At 31.9% G+C, this 17,474-nt stretch overlaps 2 protein-coding genes across 3 annotated transcripts; one reads left to right on the top strand and one right to left on the bottom strand.

Annotated features, from left to right (window-relative positions):
• Positions 1 to 2,000: 2,000 nt before the first annotated feature.
• Positions 2,001 to 3,394, bottom strand: LOC133309902 (uncharacterized). Its single transcript, XM_061510767.1, has one exon. It carries the CDS (start codon positions 3,189 to 3,191, stop codon positions 2,322 to 2,324), a length of 870 nt encoding a protein of 289 aa, XP_061366751.1. The 5' UTR covers positions 3,192 to 3,394; the 3' UTR covers positions 2,001 to 2,321.
• A 10,252-nt stretch (positions 3,395 to 13,646) lies between these two features.
• On the top strand, positions 13,647 to 17,211 carry LOC133309881 (F-box/kelch-repeat protein At1g57790-like). Of its 2 annotated transcripts, none has more exons than XM_061510739.1 (3): positions 13,647 to 13,764; positions 14,694 to 15,810; positions 16,661 to 17,058. In XM_061510739.1, the coding sequence occupies exons 1-2, from the start codon at positions 13,733 to 13,735 to the stop codon at positions 15,790 to 15,792; spliced, it is 1,131 nt and encodes a 376-aa protein (XP_061366723.1). In that variant the 5' UTR covers positions 13,647 to 13,732; the 3' UTR covers positions 15,793 to 15,810; positions 16,661 to 17,058. The 2 variants fall into 2 exon arrangements, with proteins under 2 accessions (XP_061366723.1, XP_061366722.1); XM_061510738.1 differs by lacking the exon at positions 16,661 to 17,058 and adding an exon at positions 17,071 to 17,211 and having other exon boundaries at positions 13,665 to 13,764.
• The last annotated feature ends 263 nt before the right edge of the window (positions 17,212 to 17,474 follow it).

Below are 17,474 nucleotides of genomic sequence, written 5' to 3'. Positions count from 1 at the left end.
AAAAAAAGAGTTTTTCGTTATAAGAGCTTTTTCCAAAAGCTGTTTGGCCTAACTTATGCTTTTAAGTAGCTTCTAGCTTAAAAATAAGAGGATCCAAACAGGCACTAATTCCCTTATCAAGAAGAGAAGCGTTTCCTATGACCTCCAAAGATTTTTCTAGAATTTGCTTAAACCAAGATTTGAACCCTTGGCCCAAGGAAACTCTTAGTAGCTCAATTGTGAATTGAGCTACCCTTGGGGGTTACAACTTTTATTTTTTAATACATCGTACAACTTTTCCAACTCGCATGAAATATATAAGGGTTTGTTTTTTCTGCAGTTACTGTAGATAAGTTATCTGCAGTAAGTCAATACGACATTATTTTGGGACAGAAATCATGGTGTTTTTATAATTTTAATTTATTTTAGGGTTATAATAGTCTTTATATTTACAATTTTTTAAGATTTCAATACCAAAATGACTTCATTTTGTAAATAAATGCAGATAACTTATCTGCATTAACTGATAAATATTTTTGCCAATATATAAAGGGAGTTATTAATTTCATGTTAAATGAGATAAGTTATTTCATGTCATAGAGACAAAACTATAGAACCCGCTATTTGTAAAAAATAAAAATGCTCGTAGGTCCCATCTTTTTATTAGTGTAGGACAAAGAACTTATCTTCTTCAACATAACAAAATGTTTTGCCATGTATAAATCTGCGTACGATGATGCAAACTCTGTTACCTTTGATTTCTAACCAAAATTATAGAATCGGTGACTTACGGGGGCGTTTGGCACATGTGAATTTTTTTTTTACCAAGGAAATGTGATTACTAAGGATCTGCAGGAAAAATAAGTTAGATAAGAAAGTTAAAAATTGTTTGGTTGGGCAAAATATTATTGGAAAAATTGAGTAAAATTCTTGAATTTATGTTTGGTTGAAAATAAAATATTGATGGAAAAACATGCTGAAATTACAAAATAACCTTTTACAAAATAACCCTAATGAAAACTAATGTTGAAGTCATCAAATGGTAGTTTTGACATCTCCCACGTTCGTCTTCTTCACTTAGCTAGCTATAACTCAAATACCACCCTCCAAGTAGGATTTGAGCACCATGTTTTTGGTCCAATTTTGCATACAAAGTTCAATTGCTAGACAAATTTTTAAATAACCTCTATCAAATATGAACAAACCACTTATCTACTTTCGAATACCTAGCAATATTTCAAGATGACATCTAACAAATACACCTAAAGGATATCACATTCCCCTTGCAACCTTCTGCTTAAAAAATATAAAAAATAAACTAAATTCTTAATTTTTTATTTTTTTTTTAAATTAGCATGTCACTAAAATTTCTTGAAAAGGCGCGCTTTTATCTTAGAAGGAAAAAATGCTAATCTCTTAAAAATCAACGTGTCACTGTAATAGGTGGGAAATGCTTTTTCAATATTTTTTCTACTATTATAGTAACTGTTCCTTAGAGTTATAAATCAATATAAATTATTATTTTCTGATTATATTCAAAGTATTGGGGCATGTAAACTTGTTGTCACAAAATTCTCGCATCAAACATCAATATATAACACGCTAGCGTAACCGATGGGATAAATTATAATATGATTAACGTAAATGGGAAGATAGTTTAAACAAAATTATAAATTTAAACTATTGCAATTACTACAATGTCTTTTACATTATAACTTTAGTTAAAAATAAATATTTTTATTTTTAAATTCTTAAAAAGTGCATTGATGATATTTGTTCATTTGTTTTTTTTGTTAATGTACATTAGGAACCTCAAATGGGCCACTACCGTTTAAATATGGATCATTTAATTCATTACAATTTTGTGTAGGCGCAGCTACTGTCTAGAGTTCCAGGAACAGTGAAACCATATTCAAACTTGATTGTTTAGCTAAATATGGAGAAAAACCGGCAAACCCATGCCCAGTGAGAAAATTAATATAATTATTGAAACAAATGATAGCAAATTTACAGCAGCTCACTTTAAAAAAAAAAAAAAAAAAACACTCATTATATGTCTATATTTACAAAACTTTGTTTCTATAATAATAGAATAGAGTGAGAAAAACACCCAGCATATTCAATCACAGAATAAAAATAAATAGGATGTCCTTTCCAACAGTAGTAAGTTATCAAGTCTATTTCGTTGTTCAACGTGCCACGTCACCATGGAACGACTTCTAACGCTATGGCCCCACACATAAGACTCGCCAGTGGCGAGATTTTTATATCGATTGCTTGACCGAATGGCGAAGGGCCCCACTTCGTGGTTGTCATCGCCGAAACGCTGACCTTCACCAATGCTAATGTGCCACGTGGATTTCTGGATCACCTACTCCCCACGACTCAGACCGCCTCCCAGACGTAAACCGCATCATACCACCCAAACCGGGCGGTTCACTCTCAGACACGCTATTTCTCGAGACCGACTCCGCAAACGACATGTCGTTCACGCTTGCCGTGCTATCTCGCTTGACGCTCTTCGTTACAGTTGAATCCGCCGCCGGAGTATCGGTTTTCCGGTCGAGTTTTTCCCTGCGACCGGAGCGAAAAATAGCACGAAAATTGTCGAAGAAACCAGGTTTTTTTCCGCTTTTCGCCGGTTTTTCTTTGGCGACTGAGGCGGCGGCGGCAGTGTCTGTGCCGGCGGAGGACCTTCGGCTATTTCTCAACCTGCGATTTCGATCGCGCTTTGATCTGACCCTCCCCATGCAAGACACCTTCGGCGAGGACGGTTCGACGAGCGAGGACCCGGTTTTCCCGACGGACACGGTCCGCTTCGGGAACAACCTAATGTTGCTGGGCTTGTGGTTACGACGGTTCTTGGCGTCGACGAAAGAAGGTTTCTGAGGCTTAGGCAAGCCAATGATGCCTGCCTTGGACTTCAGATTCAAAGAGAAACGCTGAGAATTTGAATTGGAATTGGAGTTAGGGTTCAAATTGGTGGAATTGGAGTTACCCTTGGTGGACTCTTTCCGCTCGTAAACGGCGTTGCGATCCCACCAATCGTACTCCTCATCCCTCGAGAGCCAAAACGACTCCGGCGGCGAATCGGGGTGATGCTCCGGCTGATCCGTGTTGTGGTCGTCGGCGAGGGTCTCGCAGGCAATTTTCCGATCGCTGGATCCGCCGGCACACGCTGAAACCAGTGTTTCCAAATCCACCTGTAGCATCGCAGTTCTTGAACCCTCAGAATGGCTTATCGAAACAGAGAAAATGTCAAATTTATAGAGAGAGAGAGAGGTGTTATGTACACAAGAAGTAGGCAGGGGTAAAGGAACTGATTTAAAATTTGAGGATTGTGGAGTCGTGAGATGTATGAGGATGAGAGAGAGAATAACAGAGACTATATAATTTGGAGGGAGGGGTTTCAACTTTCAACTTCAACGTGCTTACTCATGCTATTGCGGTGGTTTTGTTTTGTTTTGAATATGACGATTGCCAACTATTCATGTTCAATAATGAAAATATATTAAATTATATTATAACATATTTTATTGTATTTTATAAATGAATGCATATCGCTGATTCGCCTTTTATAATTTATACTTTCTATGGAGAGAGAAAAAAAGAGGGAAGAAAAGCATCATTTTCTTTTTCTTTTTCTCCTTGTAAGCAGCATTCGAAAGCAATTGGGGAAACGGCATAGTCTACTCGTTGTTGGTTTGCAATTTGCATATTTTAAAACAATGGGTTCAAACTTGTTACTTCTTACAAGTTCTTACTTGTTCTTTTTTTCCTTTTTTCTTTTTTTAATTGTTGGTGTCTTCTTTGTCATGGCTCGCCCAAAGGCTTGGCTCTTCAATTTACTTGCTAGTTGGTTCGTTGTCGTCGAACTCGATGTTCCATTTTTTAATGAGTGAGAACTTGCCCATTAACGATGCATAATAGCTAGTGCCTATGACATGGGTGACCTAAAAAAGTGCATAATAATGAGCTTCGTTATATGTTAATGTTGGTGGAAGCTTATAACTGTTTTCCTTTTTCATTAGAATATGACTTCGAGTATGGCTATTAATTACAAAATGGAACTTCGAGTATGGCTATTAATTTTCAAGATTTTATAATTTAAATCAATTGATTGGCATGGTATCTTAACAAGATGGCAATGCATATGCACATGGAAATGTACACACTCGAAATAAATTGTTACGTTGAGGTTTCATTTTGTCACACAAATATTTCTTTCGTTGTTTCTCTCTTTGAGCATTATTTATAGGTATGATAATAATTTTACCTTTCTCTTGATATAAGGGAAAAGATGGAATATATACAAGGATTTGAAAATTTGAAAAGTCGTTTCTCAAATTTTAATCACAAATATGTTTAATTTTGATATCAGTGTAATCTTTATCTTATATTTAATGATATGTTATATTTTTTAAATAATCTATTATCTTATACAACTTATATACAAACATAATCAAAATTGTTTCTTAAATAAAAAAATATATGAAAATTATATCAAAATTAAACTCTTATAAAAAATACTTCCAATTTTATACAAAAGCCATAAAAAAAACCGACCGAGATCATCTGATATGCACCCCGCAATTATTATGCAACATTAATCACCGTGTCTGCCTGATGATTGATGGAAATTGAATGTATGATCGGTCGTTGAGGGGATAATAAAGGCTGTACTGCTTGTGCTAAAACGTTAATCCTATTTTATTTTTAGTCGAATTAAATTTGTAAATTTCTGGCCGACAACCTTATAGGAAATTATTATAACATTGACCTTAGAGAAATCATTTATTTTTATACCAAAGACAATTTTATTTTTATTTGTTTGTAAAAAAATGACTATTGGTGGATTAGGTATTCTTTTCTCTATTGCATTTCGCTAAAGTAAAAATAAGATAGAAGAGAAAACTTTTCCAACAAGTCAACATTAACTTTAGCATACCAAAGATGAGAGGGATTATATTGACAAACTTTTTTTCTTATAAACTTACAAATTATATTAAATAAGATTAGTCAGACTTCAATCAAAAGTGTATGATTAGTCAGACTTAAAATCCGTTTGGATGAGCATTTAAAAAAAATGACTTTTTATACATTGTTTTTTTTAAAAAGTACTTTTCCTAAAAGATAAAGTTATTTTACGTTTGGATGTATGATTTAAAAATCACTTTTATATAAAAAAGTTATTTGGATGTTAAAATAAAAAAAGCACTTTTTATTTATAAAATTACAATAAAAGAGAGATAAAATAGCGCATGATCATTAGAGGTGTGTAAAATAACTAAAAAATTGAACCGATCTAAATCGCCCTTAAAATAATCGGTTTTCAAAAATCAGTTCATGAACCGAACCGATTTTTAGAACCAGTTTAAGAACCGGACCATTTTGAACCGAACAAAACCGTTTTCAAACCAAACCAAATTGTTTTTTATAACTATATTTTTAATTTTTAATTTTTTTCAAATTAGGGTCGACCCCGAACCGAACCACTTTTGAACTGAACCAGTTTTGAACCGAAACGAACCATTTTCGAACCAAATCATTTAAACCAATTCGGTTCAATTTTTCAAAAAATTCGGTTCTGTTCGACCCATGCACGTCCCTAATTATCATGGGATAAAGAGATATAAAATCGGGATTTTACCTAAAATCGGAAGGAGAATAAAAAATCGTAAAACGTAAAATCAGTAAAAGCGTTTGAAATTTCAATAAAATCGTTTTGATTAAAAAAATCGTAAAATCGCAGATTTAAATTAAAATTTTAACTACGTGGGTATGATAAGATGAGGTTAAAATTGTATTTTAAAATTTTATATTATCTTATTTCCAAAAAAATAAATCTATATTATCTTTTTAATTTCTGTTTTTTTCAAAAGCAATTAACTAGTGGCTAAAAAAAAGCAGCATTTTAACTTTTATTTTAAATTTTGCTTTTTTAAAAAGTTGTTATCCAAACATCTAAAAATTCTCAAAAAGACTTTTATTAAAAAAAAACAATTTTTTTTAGGAATAAAAGCCCATCTAAATGGACACTTAATATTATTTGTAAGTTTGTAATAAAAAAAAGTTTGTCAATATAATCTTTCTCCAAAAAAATATAAGGTGTGTTCTGGAATGAACATTAATTGTCTAGCAGTATAGTTAGTATTTGTATCTACGGAACTTATGGTAAAGATGACAGGCAATGAGAAGTCCTGTACCTTAGGCCAAAATCCGATGGTATGAACAAGGGGTGTGTGTGTGAGTCACCTGCGGTGGATAGAATGTGCTCTGGGCACAAGTATGTAGGTTGTAGCCATGGTGGACAGGATAAGTTATCAGATGAGTTCCTAGATGAGTTATCAGATGATCTCCTTTGTTAGCTATAAGGGGTTATATATAGATGAATGCACTAGGAGATTCTACCCCTAGTGGGTAATTTGCAGGTGACTTAATGACATGATGCAATGCTTAATGGGTGGTTATTGATAGTGGATGTAAGTTATGGGAGAGTGATGGAATGAGATGCTCCATGTAGTGGGATAGAAAGTGAGTACCACATAAGTGATCCACAACAAGGTGATTTCTTAAATTCTTATTTGGTGAGTTCCGTTAAGGGTTTTAATTTAAATCCAGACCCACTTATGAATTATGATTAGGACAAAATTTTTGGGTTTGAGTTGTCGATTGCGTGAATGACGCGGTTTACAAAGAACAAACTTATACTCTCCCTATCATTCCGGCAAATTTTGTCTTGTATTACTATTAATTATTATTATAAAGAAGAAGGTACAACTTAGACATACATTTTAACAAAAGCTGAACAAACACAAATAATATATATTATCACTGCATACATATGAAAGTTTGATCTTGTGACAGCGTGTTCGTGTTTGAGAGTTCTACAAATGAAAGTTGTGACTTGTGACAACGTGTTCGTGTTTGAGAGTTCTACAAATGAAAGTTTGCTAATTAGACATAAGGTGGGGTGTATACTAATATCTGAAAAAATAAGAGTACAGATAAAAAATAAACATATCTAAGACAACCCCTTAATATTTTTTTTTTAAAAATGCCCTTAATTTCTTACATGGCAGTGAGATCTCCGAAAAGTTAAGATAGTGAGTTACGTCCGTATTTGTAAATCTAGATGCTTCCTTGGTCCAGAAGTCCAGTAGTATATTTATAAATTTTTATTAAACTAATGTTTTTTTAAAAGGACTACACGTACGTTCAACGGGGAAATAAATCTGAGGTATTATATATAAGTAGAGTTATACTGATAAATTTTTTTTTTATAAATTTACAAACTATACTATGTCTGACCGGTAATATTCTAATCAAGAGTGTATTATCAGACCGATAATACTTTATTCAAAAATGTATTATCGATCAAATATAATATAATTTATAAGAGTTCGTAAACAAAAATTTTATAAATATAACTTTATTCTGTGCAAACAAAAATTTGTGACTGTATTTAAATTTCAATAATCCAGCATATGAAGAAGAGTTAGTTAGTAAGTTAGGTGTCTGCGATGAGTTAGTCATAAAGTTAGGTGCACCTGACCACATACGCCCACGCATCGTCCAATCCTTCTCGTGTATTGATACACTTAATCACGTTGACAATGTCAAAACACTTACTTTAATGCTTGTAAGATAAGGATTAGTTTTACAAACAAAATATTAATAACAAAACACAAGCGCACGACTCCAATCAACAATTCCACAAGGCCCCAATATATACAGCACTATGGAGTAACGTGGTATAAACTAACAGAGTAATACTTTGAAGCTATGTAACCAGTTAGCCTATAAGTATTCACAGAACTAAGTTTAAGGCTGGAAAGTTATTTTATGTATTTTTTATTTTAAATTTATTTCATATTATATATTTCAAAGAAAACTTATAAACATTTAAAATAACTAATTTTTATCGTTGGATCAAAATTAAATTCATGTTTACAAAATAACATCAAGTGAGAAGTGTTAATTTAATATTAATCCAATAGCAACTAATTGATTATAAGAAATTGTAAGAAATTTTTTTATAAATATAACATACTTTTAAAATTACTTTAAAAATATATGTAATTTTTTAATATTAGTTGACTCAAAGCACATAATATATATACTTTAGGTATATTAAGAATAGGCTTTGATTTTTTCGTATTGTGATTTTTTTTTGATAGACTGTATTGTGATTTAATTAGTGGTAACCTCATACTTATTAAAAAAAAATTACATACAAATAGAAGGATCATAATATAAGAAAATATTTCTCATATAATATGAGAAGTGATTTTTCCATTAAGAATTCTCCAATTTGGAAAATTATATTAACTTTATTTATTAATAAATTCAAAAGTTAAAGTGATTGACAGGCTCTATTATTATTCAAGACTAATATATGAAAACATAAATGAATAGACGTGAGATGTAACTGAGGGCATTTTTAACGTTTGACTAGGTGTAACAGGACATTTGATGACCATAATTTTTTTTAATAAATAAATGAGACCAACAACTTTCCTCAAATTGCTGGGCATTCTCGTCTTTTTCGTTATTAATTGAATTTTGTAAATCAGTTGCTAGCTGGGGGGCTGTTAAGGGGTTTCTTTCAAATTATAAGACCAAAGGAAACAACCAGAATGAGGAGATTCTTTGAATACATTTAATATAAACATTAAACCAATTAATAAATAGTATATTTTTTATTTAAAATATAAATATTTATATAATACATTAATATATGTAAATTATTAATGTTAATTTACTTAAGACACATAATAACATAATTTATATACTTTAGGTATATTTAAGAATATCTGAACAATTAAGAATAAGGTGGATTAGTATCCGCCAATTCATTCCAACTAAGAAAAACTAAAATAGTACTTCGTAACCAGAAACTGTATAGAGATTATGGATAAGGTTTAAGTACTATATAGTATATACAAACACCTCTTTATGCTTATGTGTTAAATTGAGAGTAAATAATTGTCTTAAATACTTTCGCATATTTCGTTTAGTTTTTTAAAAATTTCATATTATAATTTTGAAAAAAGCTGTTAGTTGTTTCTTATAATTTTTTTGTCCAAATCTTAATTTTAGGGTTTAAAAAGGTAAATCAAACATGCACTCCTGATTTTTCAATCTTAATACAACAATAATTCATTCTTGATCTAAAAGGTAATAGAAAAACTGATCAAACTTTGTAACTTTAAAAAGTCAATTTAGATTTTCTATTTATTTATTTCTACATTGAAAGTATATCATCAAGCGATTTTAAGAATGTGTTACCACCAATGTTGTTAAAATCGAGATCTTAAGTAAAATCGGAAAGGGCTTACAAAATCATAAAATGTAAAATCGTAATGTAAAAAAATCGTAAAAACGTAAAAGCGTTTGGAATATTAGTAAAATCGTTTTGATGAAAAAAAAAATCGTAAAAACGTAAAAATCGTAATGATAAATCGAGATTTTAACAACAATGGTTACCACATTTGCTTTGTATTCTATGAGAGAATATTAAGAAATAAAATTTTAAAAAAAATATTATTTATGCAAGAAAGCCTAGATATTAACCCAGATTCAAACACAAAAATAATTAATTAGGTAAGGAGTGTGATTGACCATACGCCAACCTCCTTCAATCACCTGAACATAAACTTGATGCTAGATAAAAGAAACGAAATAGCAATTTGATGTGATTAATCAAAGCAAACAATTATTTAGTAATATTAACACGAGAGAAGTTAATTTGCAATCTCGGCAATTGATGTCCCTCTTTGATATTAAATTAAATCAATTAAAATCGACAGGGTAATTAACTTTAATTATTGTGTTATATTTTGGCAAACCGATGCGTCTAATTTTTAAGGTACTAAATTAAAGTGAATAATGAAATGTTGGAGTTACTAATATCCTATTACTCAATTTTATGAATGATTATAATCTAAATCCATAAAATCGAAATATTATAATTACTATCAATATTAGAATGTGCATGCATCGAGTATTTCGAGTCACGCCAAGCTAAATAGCTTGAACAAGCCGGGTTTTTCTTTCTAGAAGTTGTCGCGAAGAAACTGTATAGATTTAAAAAGAAAATTTTGTCTGCGGGGAGTCATCGAGGTCAAAACACGTTGAGATACACACTACGTTAGATATGAGATTTGTTTAACCCAAGGCTGCCATTATCTGCCTCATTGCAGAATGGAAGCTTCATCTTCATCTTCTTCAATCTTAGCTTCTAGAAGTGACTATGAAAAATTATCCCTTTTCTCCGGTATTCAAAAAATATAAATAAAAATATATCCTTTTTCTCTTATACTTAATGTCTGTTTGGATGCTCTCTTTTTTAAGCTATAAGCTACTTATAAGCAGAAGCTAAGTCAAACAGGTTTTGGGAAAAGCTATTATAACGAAAATCTCTTTTTTTATAATAAAGAAAAAAGCTCTAAACTAAAAGCTCCTAGGAAAAGCTTTTTTTAAGCTCTTATCTATTTTTCTTGAATTGTGTGCTCTCTTTTTTTAAATAAAGAGTGATAAAGATAGAGAGAGATAATTTTCTTGAAATATGTGCTTTTAAGTAATTTTTAAGCTAAAACTTTTATGTAATTTCTAAACAGCTTTTAGCTTCTTTTTTTAAGCTCTTTATTTTAGCTTTAGCTTATAAGTAGCTTCTAGCTTAACAATAAGAGGATACATGCTATGCTTCCTCAATATTAAAAATTTCCTTTCTGTTTTTATTCATTTAATTTCCCTCAAAAGTGACTACTTGTTAATTAATAGATACTTTCCATACCTGAAATTATTTTTTCTTCTTCACCAATCTTCTAAGAACACAAATATATTTGTTTATAATTTTTTTAAAGAAAAAATCAGCATTTGAAATATTAATAAGATTCTAAAATTGTTCTAACACATTTTTTTTTCAGTTTTAAAATTATTTTAATAATTTAATTTACTTGGTATTTGTATCATATTGATGTTCGAATACTTCGTAAAAGGAATGTTGGGTTTTATGGTTTTGCATGTGCGCATTTTTTTTACATAATAATGATACTAAAATTTAAACCTGTAATCTCTAAATTACTTAAATTTTTCGTCATTAGACCAAATTATTACCTTTGTATGTGCGCGTGCTAATGTTATGGCCGAACTCTCTGGTTTCAAGAAACATTTCACTCTTGCTTGGAAGTGGGAACTTGACCTTAGAAGGATTTAGGATGTTATGTCAACATGACTCCATGGCATTCGTTTAGTTCAAGTTGCCGATCGATATCTAATTCATGTCCTACCTCAAACCAACCAATGTGCAGACCATTTAAGTAAATGTGATGCCTCTATTCATGAGCCGTGTTTGATTGTTGATTCACCTCCAATTAATGAGTTTCTTTCGGTTGCATAGCGTTTGGAGCAAGACTTTTTTTTTCTTCTTCAATTCATTCAATAGAAAAATAAATAAACCTAACATGGTTGAAGTGTATGAACTAACGAAATGGAAGCCAAATAAAGCATTCTAATTACTAGATAGTTCGATAAAATTAAAAGTCAATTGGTCAAATTGAGAGACACTGTACATGCGAAAAAAGTACAATTTCATTGGAAGAGAAAGTTTTTAGACTTTCTTGTTTGGAAACAGTTGTATACCATTAGGCGTGAGAAATTTTGAATTGATATGAAAAGATAAGGATCCAAAGCGACAGTCGACAAGTTCCGATGTCATCTTCCTTTCTAAGAAGTTGCTCGCAAGTCGCAAGTGACAACCCACACAATCCAACATTGGTAGAAAATATAGGAGGAGAGTAATATGAGGAATAATAAGGGAGTGTTTGGTATAGGAGAAATTTTTATTTGTTCAAAAATTTCGATTTTCAAAAATATGATTTTTACATTCAGTTTACGATAATATCTAAAATTTTAAAATTTTAAAAAATTCAGTTTCTCGGGAATTCGAAAAAAATCCGTGTACCAAATGGCCAGTAATAAAAAACTAAAGATTTTGACAATCACGCTGATGCTGCATTAAATCAAATAAAAATTAAAAACATCAGAGTAAGCCTCGTTCATATGTATGTAATATTTCTTTTAGTAAATGAAAAGTGTAGATTAGAGTTCCATGCAAGGTCACAACCACAACTTCATTGAAGATTTATGATGGGATTACATATTGTTTATCAACGAGAAAATCTAAAATTCAAATCCAAATCAAGCTAATATGGGCAACAAATTTAACCAAGTGCACCATTCCTCATTGATCGTAAGTGTTCTATTAGGTCTTAAGCAAAAATTTGCACCTTATTTTTTTTGTTTGTTTTTTTTTTGTTTTTAGGTGGTTCAACAATGTTTAAGTATTTTTTCTAAGAGATTAATATTTTTCATGTTATAGAAGATAAAATTATATCTTACACACATATAAAAATATATTGAATTCATATTTCTTTTTCTCTTTATTCTCTTCACATGGTTTTAGGAGATAAAATGATTTCAGAAACTTTAATCCTTTTTAATTCCACAAACATGTTAGATTTCTGTTTTTTTTTTTATTGGCCCAATGGTCTTTGCCATGCTTCCAACAAGAGGCATTTTGTTTTTGTTTCTTCAAAACAGGAAAATTTTGGGCCGACATTCATAACTACCTTGCCCATTCAGCATAAAGTCATGGGCCCTCCTACTCTAAATTGCCAAATGCCATTCCCTAACCCAAATAGTGACGGAACGGAACAAAAGAGTATTAACCCATAATTCTGGAAATATAATTTTGAGCCTTGTCATCTGCCCATTATCTCAGCCCATTTTGCTGAATATCCACCTGGCATGCTGTCCAATTGATCATGGTTGACCGAAACTAAATCTTATTGACTAACAATAATAGTTTAATTTTGATGGAGTGTTCCTGCAAAAAAAGTTTACACTATAATTATTTTGAGAGCTCATGCGTTATTAAACTTTTCAAATAATGTGTCACACATCATCATATCATAATTCTTTTTTCACATAATGTATACAAATTAAATTAAAAAACTTATTTATCATGTCAGCCCATTTTTTTATTGTTCTAAAAATAGGTTTTCAATTTATTTTTTCTGGAGTTCACTGGGATTTTTTATTTTGTTAAAACAAACTTTGTCGAAGTAGATATTTTACATAAAATTTAACCAGTAAAATGAACAAAATGGATATATAATTCTGTTATACTCAAATGTATATTACATTACAATTACACCTTGTGTAGTAAATATGATTTGTTGGTGAACTTGTTAACTAATCAATTGCTATGCGCAAAAGATAGGTGTTAGTTTTTTTATTCAAATTTTATTATGCATTTATGATAATTCAACCTTTTTATAATTTTTTATAATTTCAAGAGTAATAGAAATTGAAAAAAGGCCATGGGGGTTGAATAGCTTTGACTTTGACCCGAGTCAAAGTAAACTTGCAGTGTCCAGCCACAGTGCTTGAAGTTGAAAAAGAAGAGCATGGAGGGGTAAGTCTTGTCTGTCTCTCTGTGAAACCATTCACACACTAGACAACAATGTACCGCTAGATATCTGCCACGTCATATAGATCACGTGATGCTTCAGTGGACATGTATTAGTGGAACGTGGAAGGTTCCACAAGTTATTAATGTGCGGTTCACTGAGACGTGTTTTTCTTTTCATGAACCATAATTGAATTCCACTCTCTCTCTCTCTCTCTCTCTCTCTCTCTCTCTCTCCTAATAAGCGCAACTTCATTCGTCAATCGGCTTGGCACGATGTCGGGGAAAAGGAAGAGGAAGTTGAAATTGTAGGTTCCTTTCATCCTTAATCCATAATTGAAGTTTGCATCTCCATATCTCTTTTTAATTTGCACGTTTTTGGAATATGAAACACCTCTGTAGGGTTTCATTGCTGGATCAGTATGGATTTGTAGCGTGAGCGGTTTTTCTTTAGTTCCTTTTTTGCTATTGAGTTTGAATTTCAAAAAAAAAAATAAAAAAAAATAGAGGTTGCGTGGGTAGTTATTATTATAGCCTTAGTTTGTGATGGTGAATGTTTGCTAGGGTTTATAGATCGGATCAGTTTCAGATTTTGACACTTTTGTTGAAGAATGGGTTGCCGTAACTTGAATTGCTTAGAATTGAAACGTTGTAACTTGTAAATATGCTGTAATTGATTTTAATTATCTAAATCTGTTGTGCTTACTTGTAGGTTGTAATTAGTACTTACATGTTTTTTTATTTTCAATGGGATTTAATTTTCATATTTCGCCTACATTTATTTGCCGGTATTTGAAGTTTCATATTAATATGTTGTCTTTGTCTTGTTGGAGCATTTTGATTAGATCTATGAATAACCATTGCTAGGGTTGAGGTTTGCGGATACTCCTCTAGATCCATACTATCAGTATTTTTGGAGTTATTAATGATGGTGGTGTGATATAGTGTACTTGTCATGATATAAACCTGCAAATTTATGTACATTGAGAAATTTACATGTTTTGAGCAATTTGGTTGAATGTCTATGCCATTTTTCCTGTTCATTTTTTTTTCTGTTCTTCATTTGAGATTTTCCTCAGTTGCTAGAGGTTAAATGTGTATACATCTTTGTTGGAATGGAGGACTGGTCTAGTTACAAAATTCTAATTCTTTTATCCTTGTTGTTGCAATGTGAGTTCACTTGTTGAATTTGTTCCAGTTTTATCTTGCACATATATCTCTAATACTTATTATTTAGGTTAAGCAATACAATCATTGACAATAGAAGAGCAGATACTGAGTTGAAAAATGAAAATTTGGAGCTGCAAACCTGGGCTGATCTCCCTGCCGAACTCTTAGAATTGATATTGTCCTGTTTGATTCTAGCGGATAATATCCGTGCTTCTGTTGTTTGCAAGAGATGGCATTCTGTTGCCAGTGCTGTACGTGTAGTAAACCAATCACCGTGGCTTATGTATTTTCCAAAATTTGGGAACTGTTATGAATTCTATGACCCTTTGCAGCGTAAGACCTATTCCCTTGAGTTGCCAGAGTTGAATGAATCTAGAGTTTGTTATACAAAAGATGGTTGGTTATTGTTGTATCGGCCCAGAACTCACCGAGTGTTCTTCTTTAACCCCTTTACCTGGGAGCTAATCAAACTGCCAAGATTCGAGGTGACATACCAGATCGTTGCCTTCTCTTGTGCTCCAACATTACCTGGCTGTGTTCTGTTTACTGTTAAGCATGTTAGTCCTACTGTTGTAGCTATTAGCACATGTTATCCTGGGGCGACGGAATGGACCACTGTTAATTACCAAAATCGCTTGCCCTTTGTTAGTAGCATATGGAATAAGGTTGTGTTTTGCAACGGGCTCTTTTATTGTCTGAGTCTCACAGGTTGGCTTGGGGTGTTTGACCCAGTTGAACGTACGTGGAGTGTTCTGGCAGTACCTCCACCAAAATGCCCAGATAATTTTTTTGCCAAAAACTGGTGGAAGGGGAAATTTATGACAGAGCATGAAGGAGATATATTAGTAATTTATACATGTTTTAGTGAAAACCCCATTATTTTTAAGTTAGATCGGACATTAATGCAATGGAAAGAGATGAGAACACTAGATGGTGTAACTCTTTTTGCTAGTTTTTTGTCATCTCATTCAAGGACAGACCTCACTGGAATAATGAGAAACAGTGTCTACTTCTCCAAAGTTCGTTTCTATGGAAAGCGTTGCATATCATTCTCTCTTGATGACTATAGATACTATCCCCGTAAGCAGTGTCATGACTGGGGAGAACAAGACCCTTTTGAGAACATCTGGATTGAGCCACCAAAGGACTTCTCTGCCTGTATGTGAAGAATTTTAGTGAAACAAGTAAGTGTTATCAAAATCATTATTGTGTAGAGCTATTTTTTAATCACTAAACCTTTTAACTATGTATTATAACTGTTGGATAGAGGCTTTAGTAGCTAGCATAGTAAGACATTTATGGAGCCACTATTTTATGCTTTACTAATTAATTTATGTATATTTGAACATTTCATAAATGTTATTAATCTTTTTGTTTGATTATCAATGCTTGCGACATGCAAATTAATCCAGGGTCCATGCATTCTTATCATTGTTAAGTTATATGCAAATCTTAACTGGATTTTTCCAATGGTTACATGTGCTGAGTATTATTTTACATTTACCGGATCGTATACATACAATTGTTGTATGTACAATTTAATGTGAATTTCTATTCAGAATTATGTTGTCGTGTCTTGTATTTCTATTGTATGTAAATTCAAATGTTCTTACCATGTTTTTGATCATTGACTTTGTAAATGAGAAAGGGTCAAAGTTAGAGTTTCTTTTTGTATACATACATAATACATGAGTAATATAAATAGAGAGCACTAGTTTATTTTGAGAATGAAAGGAGTGACCAATGACCATTGAGTATTGACCAAGTCATGTGTGCATGTTAGAATTTATAATAATTTTTTATAGAAATTAATAATGATTTAGACAAATTTCCTTTATTTGCATTAGGCTTCAACTTTCTTGAAATTTTTTAAAAGTTGGGTAGTGAAAATTGTAAAGTTGTAAGCTTTGCATTGCCTTGTTACCTTCTCATCTAATTAGAGCCAACTTTATTTGAATTTGACTTACTTAGAAAACCTGTTAGTAAGTGCACCATTTTTATTTTGACTGGCCCTCCTTATTTTATTGAATACAGATCCCGTGTACAAAGATGAAAACATACAACTACGCTCCTGAAAATTTTAAAAACATACTTGGTAAACCTTGTCTGGGCAAGTCTGTGCTGAGCCGATCTGTGATGGGTAAATGGTTATTTAGCTGTTTGTCAAAAGTGTTGTCTGTGCCAACCTTACGATTGGTTCCCTTTTCTTTGGGTTGAACTGGTTGGTTGGCCAATCTGTTGATTGATCATATATCTTGTTTTCAAATAAGGGGTGGGGAAAAGAATCTTTGTTTTGTCAAATTGAAATGTCATGAGATTATAGTATACTTTACCTGATCATGTGGAGTATTTATTCCCCTCGATCTTTCACTTTATTGTTTGTTCCTTGTGCATGTCAATGGTTGAACAACATTGCCTAACATGATATCTATGTTTGAATGCAGCATTTTGATTCAGCCTCTTGAATCCTTTTCATACCAGTCCAAATGCAGAATATGTTAATTTTCTACGCCAGAGTTTCAGAGTGCCCCGTTATTGCTCTTTAGCTGTAGCCTGTAGGAATCCATTAGTTAAACTTATTTGGAAGCATGCTTTCTGTATATAGGAGGCCAATATATGCATAGAACGGAAGTTAGATGTGAAGGAATGGACATCTACAAGGGTAAAAAAAGGCTTGCCCCCATGGTTATTTTGTCTCTGCAGATCCTGAAATTTCAACATTTTTTTGTCCGACACAGCAGTGCTTATGTAGAACATTAGAGTTTATATTTATCTAGAGATTTTATTTTGGGCATGATCCATAGATTTATATTCACAATTGTCATTAGTCGTTCCGTTTAATTTGTCT

Source organism: Gastrolobium bilobum, unplaced genomic scaffold, assembly GCF_033153095.1.
Source record: "Gastrolobium bilobum isolate Gb01-03AN ecotype WA unplaced genomic scaffold, APGP_CSIRO_Gbil_v1 utg6679, whole genome shotgun sequence".
NCBI lineage: Eukaryota > Viridiplantae > Streptophyta > Magnoliopsida > Fabales > Fabaceae > Gastrolobium > Gastrolobium bilobum.
This window is presented reverse-complemented; position numbering and strand designations above follow the sequence as displayed.

What these genes read in the sequence shown, in the direction of transcription:
- LOC133309902 (XM_061510767.1), bottom strand. Translation starts at nt 3,191, where the DNA reads ATGCTACAGGTGGATTTGGAAACACTGGTTTCAGCGTGTGCCGGCGGA.
- LOC133309881 (XM_061510738.1), top strand. Translation starts at nt 13,733, where the DNA reads ATGTCGGGGAAAAGGAAGAGGAAGTTGAAATT. An exon ending in AGGAAGAGGAAGTTGAAATT is followed by an intron (nt 13,765 to 14,693) that starts GTAGGTTCCTTT and finishes CTTATTATTTAG; the next exon opens with GTTAAGCAATACAATCATTG.